The 15028-nt window shown below is 48.0% G+C and overlaps 1 protein-coding gene across 1 annotated transcript in view; it reads left to right on the top strand.

The window, feature by feature from the left end:
• The first annotated feature begins 14421 nt into the window (after positions 1–14421).
• Positions 14422–15028, top strand: part of CSMD1 (CUB and Sushi multiple domains 1) — a 2016427-nt gene continuing 2015820 nt past the window's right edge. The window contains exon 1 of the mRNA XM_045056760.1: positions 14422–14714. Coding sequence (XP_044912695.1) covers positions 14630–14714 — 85 coding nt within the window. The 5' untranslated portion in view covers positions 14422–14629. The remainder of the gene's footprint in view (positions 14715–15028) is intronic.

Raw genomic sequence — 15028 nt, 5'->3', positions numbered from 1 at the left:
GAAGAGACTGGGGCATCGGGAGGAACGTTCAGGCCTGGAGATGTGCAGGTGTCTCCCAGATCCGGTGGAACCGGGCACCTGCCATGGGAAGGATGCGCCCTGCCAGAATTCATGGAGTGGCAGACAATGAGCAGGGTTGGCCAGGTGGTGCACTTCCGGTTCTGGAAGGGTTTTCCCGGAGGGGCGGGGTCTGTTCTAGGTGCCAGTGCCCCGGTGTGCCCCAGTCCTGCAGCCCGTGGGGCTGAGAGCCATGGCTAACGGCCGGCAGGTTCAGGAGAGCAGGTGTTTTCTTTTTTTTAATTTTTTTTTCAAAGTTTATTTATTTTTGGGACAGAGAGACAGAGCATGAACGGGGGAGGGGCAGAGAGAGAGGGAGACACAGAATCGGAAAGAGGCTCCAGGCTCTGAGCCATCAGCCCAGAGCCCGACGCGGGGCTCGAACTCACGGACCGCGAGATGGTGACCTGGCTGAAGTCGGACGCTTAACCGACGGCGCCACCCAGGCGCCCCGAGAGCAGGTGTTTTATTGGCTTGCTCAGCGGGCAACAGTTCAGCTATGCTTATATGAGAAGAACAGAAGGAAGTTTGGAGGGATGTGTCTGGCCTTGTCATAGGCCCGCAAGCGGCCTTTCTGAATCTTACTAAGTTGGACAAGGGAAGGCAGCCCTTTGCCACAGGTGTTTCCTGAAACACAAAAGGCAGAAGGCGTCTCTGCACGGTCACTGTGTCCAGAGACTATGGGGCTCAAGGAAAGGTCAACAGGTTTCCCCAGAGCCTGGTTCCCAGTTTTTACATATTGGACTACCTCACTACCCGGGCTGCTGGGAAGGACTGTCCTGCAGGGGAGGCCTTGGGGACGGCAGGGAGGGACTAGAAGATGCAAAGGAGGGGCCGTGGCTCAGTCAGGTAAGCAGCCAACCCTTGGTTTCCACTCAGGTCATGATCTCATGGTTTGTGAGTTCAAACTCCACCTTGGGCCCCACGCTGTCAGTGCAGAGCCTGCTTGGGATTCTCTCTCTTTCCCTGTCTCTGTCCCTTCTCTCTCTCTCTCTCTCTCTCTCTCTCTCTCTCTCTCTCTCTAAATAAATAAATAAATAAATAAATAAATAAAAGAAAATGCAAAGGAGTTACAAAATAATGACAAAGATGGTGAGCTTGAGGGGGACAGCAAAGTCTAGTAAGTCTTGCACTGAGAGGGAAAAGGTTAGAGGAAAAGGGCAAAAAAGCTACGGTGCTCTTGGAAGTACGGAAGTACATCTCGTAAGTGGGCTTTGCGACAGAAGGTGCTTTGGTTCGTGTTTTTTCCCCCACGTTTGGCTTCTTAGTCTTTCCTGAACATTAGGCTTTTGTGGTGGTTGCTATAGACCGAAAGAGTGTGTCTTCCCCAGATTCCTGTGCTGAAATGCCGATTCCCAAGGTGACCGTCTTAGGAGGTGGGGCTTTGGGGAGGTGAGAATACGCCATGAGGGTGAAGCCTTCATAAATGAGGTTAGCGCTTTTATAAAACAGACCCCACAGAGCTCCCTTGCCCCTCCCAGCATGCGAGGAAGTGGTGAGAAAATGACCTTCATCAGACGCCTAATGATGCCGTGATCTTGGCTCCTCCAGCCTCTGAAGTGTGGGAAGTAAGTCTCCGTTGTTTTGTTAACAGCTACACAGTTTATGGTATTGAGGTTGTAGCAGCCTGAAGTGAGAGAGTGCCACTGTTTCTCTGTATCGACCATGGGGTCCCCCCAGCACACACACCCCCCCGTCCCCATGGTTCAGAGCCACTGGGCCCAGAGAGTGTAGGGGAGACTCAAGGGGGGTGAGGGGGCCATTCCCCCAGGGCTTCGTGCCTTTGCTAAAACTGAGGAAAGCAGATCTCAGACTATCCGGTGCCCACTTCCCCCACATGATGTTCCAGGCGGGAGAGCCGTTTCCTAATAAAAGTGATGGAAGCTCAGTCACTTTGACATTTCAAGCTAGACTGTACCAAGCTCCAGAATTGTGATAAAGGAACTTCTTGTCCTGGCAGGCAAAAGGGATTAAATCAACAAACTGGAAGGGGACGGGAGGAAGGCAGTAATTCTCTCTGCTGCCTTCTCAGGCTGTTCCCTCGCTAACAGTGGCATGCACTCTTTGCCATAGTTCTGCACATTTCATTTTGCAACACGAACCAAGCATGTTACGAGGTGAGACGAACTTCTCTACCTGCTTTATTTCTAATTTTTTTAACGTTTATTTATTCTTCAGAGGAAGAGACAGAGTGTGAGGGGGAGAGGAACAGAGAGAAAGGGAGACATGGAATTGGAAGCAGGCTCCAGGCTCTGAGCTGTCAGCACAGAGCCTGATGCGGGGCTTGAACTCATGAACCGTGAGATCATGACCTGAGCTGAAGTCGGACGCTCAACTGACTGAGCCACCCAGGCACCCCCACCTGCTTTATTTCTAACTGAAGAAATTATTTGTATTGGAAGGGGGGGGGCATTTGGGGGGCCATGGACTGTTCTCTGCAAAAAAAAAAACAAATACAACACATAAACACACAATACACACACACACACACGTACACACTTACAAATTATTTGAGTGATCATCTAATCACCTGAAAACAGTGCATAGACCCAGGTTAAAATCCCTTCCCTGTGGTATTAAAAATCTCAACTTCACTTGCCCATCTGGAAAATTTTCTGAAATGATTAGGAATTTCACTATTTTTTAAATGTTTTTAAATGTTATTCATTTTGAGAGAGAGTGAGTGTCAGGGGTGGGGATGGGAAAGGATAGAGAGGGAGAGAGGGAGGGAGGGGAGGAGGCAAGGAGGGAGGGAGAGAGAGAGAGACAGAGAGAGAGAGAGAGAGAGAGAGAGAGAGAGAGAGAGAGAGAATCCCAATGGGTTTGGATCCTTGGGATCATGACCTTAGCCGAAATCAAGAGTTCGAGGCTTAACTGACTGAGCCACCTAGGTGCCCCAGGATTTTTAATATTTTGAAGGAAGATGTTTTATAATGTGTTCACAATTCTTTGTTTCAGTGAGTTAGCATTTTCCCACTAGTACTAATTTCACATCTACCTTTGAGAAGCACCTTAGTCTACTCACCAGCGTGCTAGCAGGGGCTGTGGCTTAGACAGGTCCGTGGTGACCCCCGCGTCTCCTTTCTTTATGTAAGCATCATCATACCGATGACCAAGGCTCCCGTGAGGGCTGAATGAGGTCAAGTGCACAATGTGTAGAATGAATGGACTGTGCTGCGTGATGTCTAGTGACCTCTTCTAATCGCATCTTCTTCTCATTTCAAACAATGACAGTTTATAGCATTTCTTGTTCATAAACGGGCTTAGCCCTGTCACCTCCTTAACTGCCACAATCGTGGCCACCCCGGTTACACTAGGCCGCACCTCAATGTTTGCAGTGACAAATGGCTGGGAATGATTTCCACATCTCTTTGTTAATGGTACTGGACCTACTCAATAATAATAACAAATATTTGTGCTGACCTTTTAAGTTTCAATAGTGTTCTCCCATCTAGTACTTACTATGCTCTCAAAATTACCTGGGACGTGGGCGGATATTATTGGCCTAGTTGTTGCAAGGAAATTAAGAAATTAAGACCAAAGAAATTTATAATGGGAAGTGACTTTCCCCAATCCTCACAGCCGGCTGGTGGATAGGGAGAATTTGGAGCTGGACTGGCTTACTCTGCATTCATTTCCTTCCGCCTCTACCTTTCCGTGACACCAGCTCTACCCAAAAGCAGGCTGAAGCCAAGGTTCTTCCTCCAGAGTCTCTAATCACATGTTCCACTCAGCTGCTGGAATATTCCATTTATTTATTTACTGTTTGTTTCTTTATTTTGAGACAGCAAGGAGGGGAGGAGAAGGGGGAGAAGGAGGAGGAAGAGGGAGAGAGGGAAGGAGGGAGGGAGAGAGAGAGACAGAGAGAGAGAGAGAATCCCAGGCAGTTTCCGCATGGTCAGCACAGAGCCCAACTCACCAACCCCAAGATCATGACCTGAGCCGATATCAGAAGAGCACTGTCGTAATAGATGCTGTTTGCAAAAGATTTTGCCCTTTCACTAACAAAGACACAGTTGGCATTTGTAACTCGGAGCCTGTGGGTTCACATTCACACGTGCATGCGCGTGAGTTGTCACACTTGTCATGACTGGGAACACACTCTTGGAATTTGAAGCAAATTCATGGATTTGGGTCTAATCAGAGCATCTGGCTAAATTGAGGGGTGTCTCCTGACTGAAAATAGAAGTGTCTACTTATTTTCTGCTGCAAGGCTTGTTGGTAAGCATTGCAATATTGGGGGCCTGGGTCCATCTGACGTCAACAGTAGTCCCCCCAACTCAACTTCTGCATGCACTTGAAATCCCCTTCAGTTAATTTCCTGAGAGCCCCCAATATCAAGCTGCTCACTCTGATCTGAATTAGCTTCATAAACAGAGGTGAGAGGAAAGAGGAATAAGTCAGTGCAGAGATAAACTCTGAATCGCTCCCGAAAAGCTTCTTTGAAAATGATTCCAGTGACAAATTGCTCAATTCTCCAAACTATCGGGGAGACTGATACAAAAATCTCTTAATGGACATGCAAAAGTTTTTTCATTACCTTTGGTGCGAGGTCACAGGCCTGAGCTACAGATTCCAATTTCTACTCCCATTTGAGGACTGTCCCGTGGGGATGTGTCTTTGAGATCCATGTAATTACTGTTTAGATGGACGTAATACCTATCCTCAGGGCCTATGGACGGCCATTCTCCTAGAACACGTGTAAGCATGGTTCCAACGTGTCCTTCCCAGTGCTCTCCAGTGTTTGGCACTGCATTCCCCACCAGCATCCTAGATCTGGGCTTGCATCCATCCTGTAATGGCAGCTCTAATGCTCAAGGTCCCTGAGAACAGGCCAGGCTCTAGGGAATCCCACCGCATGCCATACACAGCTGACCTGCTTCTTAGGGAATCCCTGTCTATTTCCAGGGATGCTCCGTGTCTTAAAGGAATCGTGTGCCTCTGAGTGTAGATTTAGCACTCCCCTGCCAGATTACCACTGATTACTTCTTGGCGTCGATCGTCCTAGTGAGCTCAGGAAGGGCGACAGAGGCCCTGCGTTGACTGGGGTGTCCACTTGCTGACGGTGAGTCTGCACCGAGGTGAAAACGCTTCAGCTTCCCATTGTGGGGGAGTCCACTGAAGGACAGATACTCTAACCGAGGGGTCACTCTCTGCTGCTCTGGTTAACGTGTCAGCACCGTCATGAGAAGAACAGACCCTCAACCTAGATGGAGAGTGACGACAGTCACAGGGAGACTGGATCCTGCATGTCTTAATCCAAAGATCCAATACAAATGTCCCCCAAGTATCCAAGGCATTGCTGGGCCCTCTACACTTCCTGAGAACAAGGCAGTGTCCTCTGTATGAGCAAGATGGCTGGTCTTACTGTCCTCCTGGGTCTCTTCCCCAGCGAGCGGCAGAATGGTGGCTGTCTCATTTCCGCCACACAGCAATCCCGGCTAGGAAGATCTATCTTTTTATTGTTTTCCTCTCGCGGAAATTCAATCTCACTCAGCATTTTCTTTAGTCTGGTATCAGAACTGACAGCCCTGTACGGGAGTAGAATGAGAGGTAACTGTGCTGGTGCACGGATTTCTATTATCTCCTAGCCCCCTGGGGCCCTCCTCCCACCGCCTGCTTCCTTACCTTCCGGAAGCCCAGATTCACAGGGGGGCTGTTCTCAAGACAATTAGCAAATCCCTGCAAAGTTCTCCACTTCAGCTTCTTCCGAGGCTTCTGAATACAATGTTCTCCGTATATTTATGATTTAACTTAGAGCATCATCTGCTTAAACAAATGTCAATCTTATACCGTAGAGCATAGTTTCAGAGACGGACAATACTTACATAAACACATAGGGCCCTTGATTGCCTTTGGATAGATCAGTTCCATTGATTAGTTCCATTTACAAATAAGGTAATGTTGGGCAGGGGGTAGTAAAGTCCTGGGGAGAGACAATAGCGGCTGTTAGTAGTCATTTTTCCATCGAGTGCCCAAGGGCTTGTCAGCCTCTTGCTAACACTGTTTGCGATTGAGGCTGGGCACACTGTGTTTCTAATGGAAGTAGGGATCTGTGGGAATGGCTTCATGTGGCAATCCAGGAGGGGCAGCTGGAGTTGTGTCAGGAATAGGCTTCTCCCATCCCCAGGTCATTTACCATGTCATGGACTGCATTTAGCACCTTCCCCTCTGACACAGCACAATCTGGGTGACCTTGCCTGTAATCAAATGATCCATAGTCTGTAAATACACATTCACGGTAGGATTCCCAAACCTGGGTCCATGCTCAAAAAAAAAAAAAAAAAAGTAAAACATCTTCTGATTCATTATGTATATACCCCTCTAAGCCTGTTCATATGTGTTGTGCCCTCCCCTAGAATTCTCTTTTTTCCATCGGTGTGGAAATCCCATCTCTCCTCCTGGGTCACCCAAAACCTTGACATATCAGAAAACCTTCAGTACCAACCCCAGATGCATCAGGATGTCATGAAAAAAGCCTGGACCTCATACTTGAGTTTCCGTCCGGTTCCTGATAATTACTTATGTGAGCCAGGATATGTTCATTAATCACCTGGAGTCTACCTTTCTACATAAGCACATACTTGACACATAGTAGGTGTGTTATGGGGGCACCTTCTCTCTTCTTCTGATGATCCCAATAGGAACCATGCCTGATACCTCTTTGTATTATGCACCGATCGCAGAATCCTACACATTTCAGAAGCTCAGCATAAATTATATTATTGCTACTGCTGTTGATGTAGCAATCACCTACTATTTTAGATCATACTATAGCTCTGCTCCGCATTTAAATGGAATAAGCTAAGAATGAACTGTTTTGTGGTAATTCCAAGGATGACAACTATTGCTTTTTCTAGAAGCTTTTCCAATAGGAAAGATTTTGTATCTATAGTTTCAGGAAATATTTTAGAGGGATCTCATTTCAATCAATAAGTAAGGAAGGACAATCCCTCAGGAAAAAAAAATATGAAAACATATTTAAACTCAAAGGCAGAACTAAAAAGAATGAGGACAAAGGGAGATAAACTTGCTTTTTTTTTCTCCTCAAGTTCTAACTTAGTATTTTTATATAGCATCTCAATTACTTCTCACAGCAATCTTAAGAAAAAAGTAGACATTCTTTTAGGGACCGAGCAGTTGATGTCCTTGAGTAACTGCACAAGATCAACCAGCTAGGAAATGGAAGAATTTAGGACATCACCTCAGTGAAGACTCGTGTTCTCCCCACACCAGGAATGTGTGGGGAGAACACATTCTCCACTTACAGAATGTTGACCTACAGCCAGATGGAAGAAACAGGACTTCTAAGGTAACCAGTGATGGTGGCCTTATCAGTCCTTGATCATGCGATGCCTTTCTGAACATGTTTCTTTGCCTTTACTACCATACTTTGCCCAAATCTCCAGGGATTTTGCTTTCTCAGTGAAAGGTCAGGCTAGTTCGTAAGAGTTGACTATGACAACTCAAAATTCATACGAGTATCTTTGCCTCTTGGGGTGTTCGGGAATACCAAAAAGCCTCCAAGCTTCAAAGGACGAGACTCTGCTAGTGACATTTTAGACATACTGAAATTCAAAGGGATTTGGACAGTTGACATATAAAATATACAGGTAATCATACACTTTGTCTATCCTTGAGGTCAAAGAGAAACGGGCAAGGAGTGGAGGGACGGAACTCCTGGGTAGGCAGAGGAAGCACGATGGAAATATTCTAGAACAGTCTGTGTCTCTTTTATGAGGAGATTTTTATCACACCCTTCTTCACCCCCCTGCTCCCACCACTGCTCAGTCATATTCTTCCCAAAGTATTTGAAGGGAGAAGGAGGAGAAGAAGACCAAGCACGTTCAACCTCAATTCCTGGCACCTTTAATGCTCATCCCAGGACCTCCTCTCTAATACAGTCAATCTGGCAGAATGAGGACATGCTACACGATCACAGGTGGAATGAAAGCCCACCGGTATCAGAATCCCCATTTTTCAAATGGAGCCATGGTTCCATGGCTGTTCTCCATGTGTTTTAAAAACAGGCAAATGAAACATTTTAATTCGATGCTTTCTCAATATGAGGATATCAGTCACCACAAGCAAGATGGATTGATACAACACAGTGGATGGTGTCACTGTCTCCTCCTGATGTCTGAATGTAAGACATTTTCGAGCAAAATGATTATTTCCAGCTTTGTGATTACTGTACAACCACCGACTTTTTAGAAAGAACATAGGGGGCGCCTGGGTGGCGCAGTCGGTTGGGCGTCCGACTTCAGCCAGGTCACGATCTCGCGGTCCGTGAGTTCGAGCCCCGCGTCGGGCTGATGGCTCGGAGCCTGGAGCCTGTTTCCGATTCTGTGTCTCCCTCTCTCTCTGCCCCTCCCCCGTTCATGCTCTGTCTCTCTCTGTCCCAAAAATAAATAAACGTTGAAAAAAAAATTTTTAAAGAAAGAACATAGAAAAATCAGAACAGTCCCAGTTCATACCTGAAGACAAATGCAACAATTTATACTGGAAAGTTGCTGCAGAGGTGTGTGTGTGTGTGTGTGTGTGTGTGTGTGTGTTGTGACTGCTTCTTTGCAGGTCATTCTGATAAACAGATTATTTTTTATTTATTTTTTTTAATTTTTTTTCAACGTTTTTTTATTTATTTTTGGGACAGAGAGAGACAGAGCATGAACGGGGGAGGGGCAGAGAGAGAGGGAGACACAGAATCGGAAACAGGCTCCAGGCTCCGAGCCATCAGCCCAGAGCCCGACGCGGGGCTCGAACTCCCGGACCACGAGATCATGACCTGGTTGAAGTCGGGCGCTTAACCGACTGCGCCACCCAGGCGCCCCTAAACAGATTATTTTTATATTATAATTTTAGAATGCTTTTCCTTTACTCCCTGAACCTAACAAGAGACACATAAACACTTGTCATTATATAGTTACCTGAAGAAGAGGAAAATGCTAAAAGTAGGATAAGAAAGGAAGAATCAGAACTTGAGAGTTAGCGTAAATATGAACCCAAACTCTCTTTTCTAGCTGAAGAAATTGAGTCTCAGAAGGGAGGTAGTTTTGCCAAAAGCATCAAGCTAGAGAAAATGTTCAGCCCTTCTAAAAGTTCATCTCTTTGGAGAATGGCTATCTGCGGAAGTCTCTGGAAAAAGTCACCTGCTAGGCAACTGTCCCTAAAGCTAGATAAACTTTTGGTTGTGTTTTCACAACAGTATCGAGACCTGGAGAAGCAACCAAATCTCTCCTTGCTGATCTAATGACCTCAGTATTAGACCGTGCTGGTAGCTATTAAAAGCATCTCTGCCCTAGGTTTGTTTTAGTGCAAGAAGAAAGCATTATTAATGAACATTCAGAAGGTCATGTCACCTAGTTCCGGACTGAGGTTTTTCAAGCTTGCTGGTGTTCTGCAAGCCTTGGGAAAGAGCCAGGTGCGAAGCAGCCTTTCAAGCTGATCTTAAAAGTCATAGTCAATAAGGCCTGTGGTTTTCCCCGCATGGATTCTTGTGGGATTCACCTTGAGACAATCTGGGGGATGTTGACTGAATGCGTTCCTTTTTCACTACCAAAATCCACTTTGCCACTCCTAAAATGTGGATCAGAGCAGATGGGTAAGCCTTTCTCCATCTGGGTTGTTTTCTTCCCTCCTCCTTCAGAGGTTGACTGGATAGAAAAGGAAAATCATATTTTTTTGATCATTGTGCTATATGTCAACTGTTGTTAACTTTCCAACAGGACTATGAGGTAAGTATCATTTGATGTATTTTCAGATGATCAAACTTAGATTAGGTGGTTTTTAATGTCCCCTGTTTAGAAAGTGGCAGATCTGGGATTTAAAGCATGACATTGTGACCACAAACTAAACCCCCATACCAATGGTTCCCAAAAATGGTCCCAGCATGCACCGGTGTCACCTAGAAACTTGTAAGAAATGTAAATTCTTGGGCCCCATCCCAGACAGGCTGAATCAGAAGCACCACGATTGGGGTCAGAAATCTGTGCTTCAACAAGCCTTCTGTGCCATTTTGAGGCACACAGAAGCCTGCATTTTAGGCCTCTTTAATTTGGCTACCTGTTTGTGAAAGAAGAGAATTCACAATTTTCTCCTCCTTCCCAGTGGATCACTTATAGCATGGTTTGTCTTCTCAGATTGATTTAACACATCTTAGTCCCCTACATCCTAATACCATTCATCTGTCTTCTGTTTATATGTCATTAACAAAGCGAAAGTAATCTCCATATACATACACATATATACATAGGTATGTTTATATACACACATACATGTAGTTAAGGGCGTCCTTTTGTTAAAAAACATTGAAAAGTACTCAACTTATTTTCAAACCATGCAATGAGCATAGTTTTAAAAATCAAGATTTATATGAGTAAATAGTTTGCAAATAGTCACAGGATCTGTTTTTTTTTAATTTTTTTTTTTTATGGCCTAGCAAACAGTCTATCTTGGAGAATGCTCTACGCACACTTGAAAAGAATGTGTAGTCTGCCGATATTGAGCAGAGTGTTCTATAGATGCCTGGCTCTGTTCTTTCATAAAGCAACCACAGGAGCGGAGAGGCCCATTTGTGAGAGCACTGGAGCCCAGGCTTGGGTGCTACTCAGTGTGGGCGGCAGGGGGGTGGGGAGTAGACATGGTTTGTAAATGTTGATGTAGTGAAAGGCTGAGTGTTAGTCACCATCTGGTCCTTAGTTAGATGTGACCTCCTATAAAGTCACGTGATTCCTGAAAGACCCCCCCCCCCTTTCCTCCTCCTCACAAGGGGCGGGGGTGGTGATCATGTCAGCCATGTTACTGAGGAGATTATGTATAAAAGGCGTCTGCAAACTATCAGTAATTGTTCTGACTTCTGCTTTAATTCCTTGAGCATCCATATTTCTTGCTCCTCCAAGATAGGCATTGCATTTAGGGAAACAGGAATCCTGTGGCTCTAATACTGACCATTTACCCAGTTCCATAGTCACCCCTCACATTTCAGTCCGTGACATTAAAAAAGCCAAACAGTGACCCGCTTAGCATTCACGACCGCATACTGTATTCTCTAAGATTTTCATGCATGCGTCGCTTTTCTGGCGAATTAGCATTCTCATTTGTGCAAAGTTTTTAATTCCTCATTTTATCTCAGGTATCCTGTTCCGATTTTCTGTCCCCTCCTCAGGCCGTTTCACTTAAAACCGCTCTCCCTCTTCATTTACAATACTTTCAGAGGTTTCTGTTGCCGTCTCACCACCTGAGTCTTAACCAGGTAGTTTTTACCTGCTCAACTCCCGTTGCTGAGTGCCAAAAATATCGCTATTACTGCTTAGCCAGAAGCCCGAGAATTAAGACAGTAGTATGCCTACGGCTGGGAGAACAAAACAAAACAAAACAAAACAAAACAAAACAAAGCAAAACAACAAAACACCTCAATGCGAAAGCACGACGTGCCAGACAGTGCAGGCCAAAACAGAAAAGTGGTCACAAATCTGCCTGGTGTGAATTCCCCACGGTACCTGACTTAACTCTAATCCCATTCGGTTAATGCTGCTCTAAATAACTGGCATTAGAATTGTGATATAAATCAAGGATTTCACATCCACTTAACAATCAAAGGGGGAAAGAGCTCCTAGGAACATAATCATGGCCTTCATCTACAGCCTGATTACATGAAGGGGGCCAGAGGGGCTTTCTAAAAACAAGTAGGGGTCCTCGGATCAACTAAGGGACCACCAATTTCTCTGCAACACCCAACAAGGAAAGCTTGACACTAGATGGCAGCAACACCACACGCTTTTCTCCCAAACGAAACCTTAAGGTCTTGGGGATAAAAAAAAAATCTCGTATTATTAACACACAAACACAACCAGATTACAAGATCAGTCGATCTTATTTGACAGCCCTCTCCCCACCCTCACCATACTTAAGATCAAGGAGCAATTTGGCAGGAACCACTGTAACTCTCTGACACATGATCTGGGCAAAGAACATGCCCCACCTAGATCGCAGCAAGAAAAGGTAGTTATGGTTATTGGGGATCATTGTTTCCTAAAAATGAGAATCGGACAGTTTTTTTGTACCCCAGAGAAAGGGGGTGGCGTTAAAGACCTTAAGCAGGACCCAAGAAACATGAAGTTCAAACTACAGCCTGGGGGCTGTCACAACACGTATAAGAGTATTGGGTTGTGCCGGTGACACTCAGCGTTGCTGATTGGGATCCGAATAAAACAAAAATCATCTATGCATCCGGACCAGGATGGTTACATTTTGGAAATGATTTTTTAATGGGAGAGATCCTTCTTGGTGACATGAGTCATTAAGGATAGCAGTGGAAAGACAAGACTCTGTTTCTCAAGAAGTCAGCTCTTTAGCCTTCTAAAACCAATTTTTTTTGTTTGTTCCTGATGAGAAGCTGTAAATGAACTATTGGAGCACTTAATGGGTCTTAGAACACATTTCTGTTGACTTGCTGATTTACAGGTACCGTCTGGGATCTGATCTGAAGTCACAGAGGGATGATCCTCCGCTCTAAATGCCCAGTTTAGCCCAAAGAATAGAACTCATGGAATCCACTGGGGATTCCCCAATGCTTGAGCCATTTTGCCCTCTTATTCTCCCTCCAGGGAGAGCTACCACATAATAGGACTCTGCATGTATCTAAGTCATGTCTACTAACACTGCAACTTTCAGAGAAGCACATTTGGTTCCTCATATTTGGAAGCTCATATCTCTGTTGAGAGAGACCTTGGTTTTGATGGCACTCCCAGTTGTTCCTGGGAGGCTGTAGGGAGGCTGAGGAAATCATGCTTTGGAGCTTACATTTCAAGATTGTAACCCTTCATTTTCTGGATGGTCATCACATTCTTGTGTAGCCTAGAGACCATTGGGGCAAGGAGAATATAAGAGAAATAAGGCAGGACTGTAAGAAATTATTCTGAAGTTGTCAGCCGATTCAGTCTTGAACACTGAAAGAGACAAGAGTAAAGCACTATGGGCAATTGCCAACCATGGGCTCTCCATTCCACCAAAGGCATTCAGTGATGGGGAGGATCGGCGATTAGTATCAACGGTGACTGTGTTTCTGGACATAAAATGGAATCCTCTCTTACTAAGGTGTGGGGTGTCCATGTTCTGGTTCCCTCCAATCCTCTAATGGAGTTACTAAACCTTTTTTGGTCAGAAGTGATAAATCCTTTAAACGACCCTTTGTTAGTGCTAGCACTCACTTGTGGTTTCTGTCTTGTATGGACTTCGCGGCATTCCCTAAAATGCCTTGCCTTACATATTCCCCAGAGATTGCATAAACACTTTTTTTTTTTTTTTTTTTTAATTTGGGGAGGGCGGAATCTGGTTCATTCTACCAACCACTTGCCGTTCTAGGGCTCTGTTCTCTCTCTGCTGGCTTCATCCCTTTAGCAGATTCAGAAAGGATCTCTGTCTCTTTTCTCTTAAAGTCTCTACCCAGCCCATTAAATCTGACACAGTTCCACTTGAAGATTTGCCAACCTGCCGTCTCTCTTGCCTAGACCATGCTATCAATTCTAGACGTCCTGCCTGATTTTGAATTGAATCTGAACCTAAGTTTGTTCACAGATAACCCTAACGCGACCTAAGTCAGGAAATAGGAAAATCGGTCTAACTTCTTGCAGATAGCCATCATGCCCAAAGATCTCAAAATAATAATAATTTTATTTCATTTTATTTTAATGTTCATCTTTGCTCCTTGGGGTTAGAGCTTGCGGGCTCTCTGTCTCCACCCGCATTTCTTTTCCAAGTTACGCAGGGGGCTCCTCTCAGGTCAGCGGGGAGAGAGACACCAGCAGGTGGAGGCCGGCCCCCGCCCCCGCACAGTCCCTCCTGTGCGCTCCAGTGGCCGGGTGGCGCGGCCTCTCCCCGCGCGTGGCTGGGTGTCCCCCACCGGAGCGGCCGCCGAGCCTCCTTTTTCCAGCCTGCGCGCCGCTGCTGCTGCTGCTGCTGCTGCTGCTGCTGCGCCCCAGGCCGCACGAGCGCGGCGCGGGGAGCGCGGGGAGCGCGGGGCCCGAGGCCGGGCTGTGTCTGGGGCTGCGCCGAGCCCAGCCTCCTTCCCCTCTCCGCGGGTAGGGATGGTTGAGTCCAGCCGCCGCGGCGGCGGCTCCTTGTGCCGCTAGCAGCCTGTCTCCTGCGCTCCCCGCCTTCCCTCTCCGGGCTGGCTCTCCTCCCCCCCCCTCCCCGCGCCCCCTCCCTCCCTCCCTGCCTGCCTCCCTCCCTCCCGCGGCTCCCACTCGCCGGCTCGCTCTCCAGCTGCCTCGGCTCCGGCTCTCGCCCGGCTGCGCGCTCGCTCCGCGCCGGCCCCCGCCCGCAGCCTCGCCGCCTCGGAGCCTCTCCCCGCCCGGAGCCGCTCAGCCCCGCAGTGGCTCGGGACCGATGCTACGGGCGGGCGGCGAGCCGGGCGCGCGGACCTGCGGGAGGCGTCGGGTGCGCGGCGGCTCGGGGCGGCGGGACCCCTCTCCGGCTCGCCCTGCCCGCCGCTGACCGCTCGGCCCGGTGCGTGGCCCCGCCGAGCCCCCGACAAGCGCCCGCGCCGCCGCGAGCGTGTGGACTATCTGCAGACATGACTGCGCGGAGGAGACGCGAGCGGCCGCTCCTGCTCCCGGCGCTGCTGGTGCTGTGCGCGGGGCTCCTCGCTGCGGCCAAGGGTAAGGCGGGCTCGCCTGCTGCCGGGGGACGCGGGCGAGCCCTGCGAGGGCCCCGCTCGCGGGCGCGGGGGCGCGTTCGGGGGCGGGCAGGGTGCCGGGGCCGGCGCCGGCCGGCGGGGGGCTCCATCGCGGACGCCCGGGACCCGGGCTGCCGTGGCCTCCCCACCGCCCTGGTCTCCCCCTCCCCTCCTTCCCCTTCCCGCGGCCGGCACGGCGCGCTCTCCGTGTTTCGGCGGGGCGCGGTGGGCTGCCGGGGAGGAAGGAGCCCGACTGGGGCTGCACCTGCGCCGTGGCGAGCGACGCCGCCTGCTCCG

This window comes from Felis catus, chromosome B1, assembly GCF_018350175.1.
Source record: "Felis catus isolate Fca126 chromosome B1, F.catus_Fca126_mat1.0, whole genome shotgun sequence".
Lineage (NCBI taxonomy): Eukaryota > Metazoa > Chordata > Mammalia > Carnivora > Felidae > Felis > Felis catus.
This window is presented reverse-complemented; position numbering and strand designations above follow the sequence as displayed.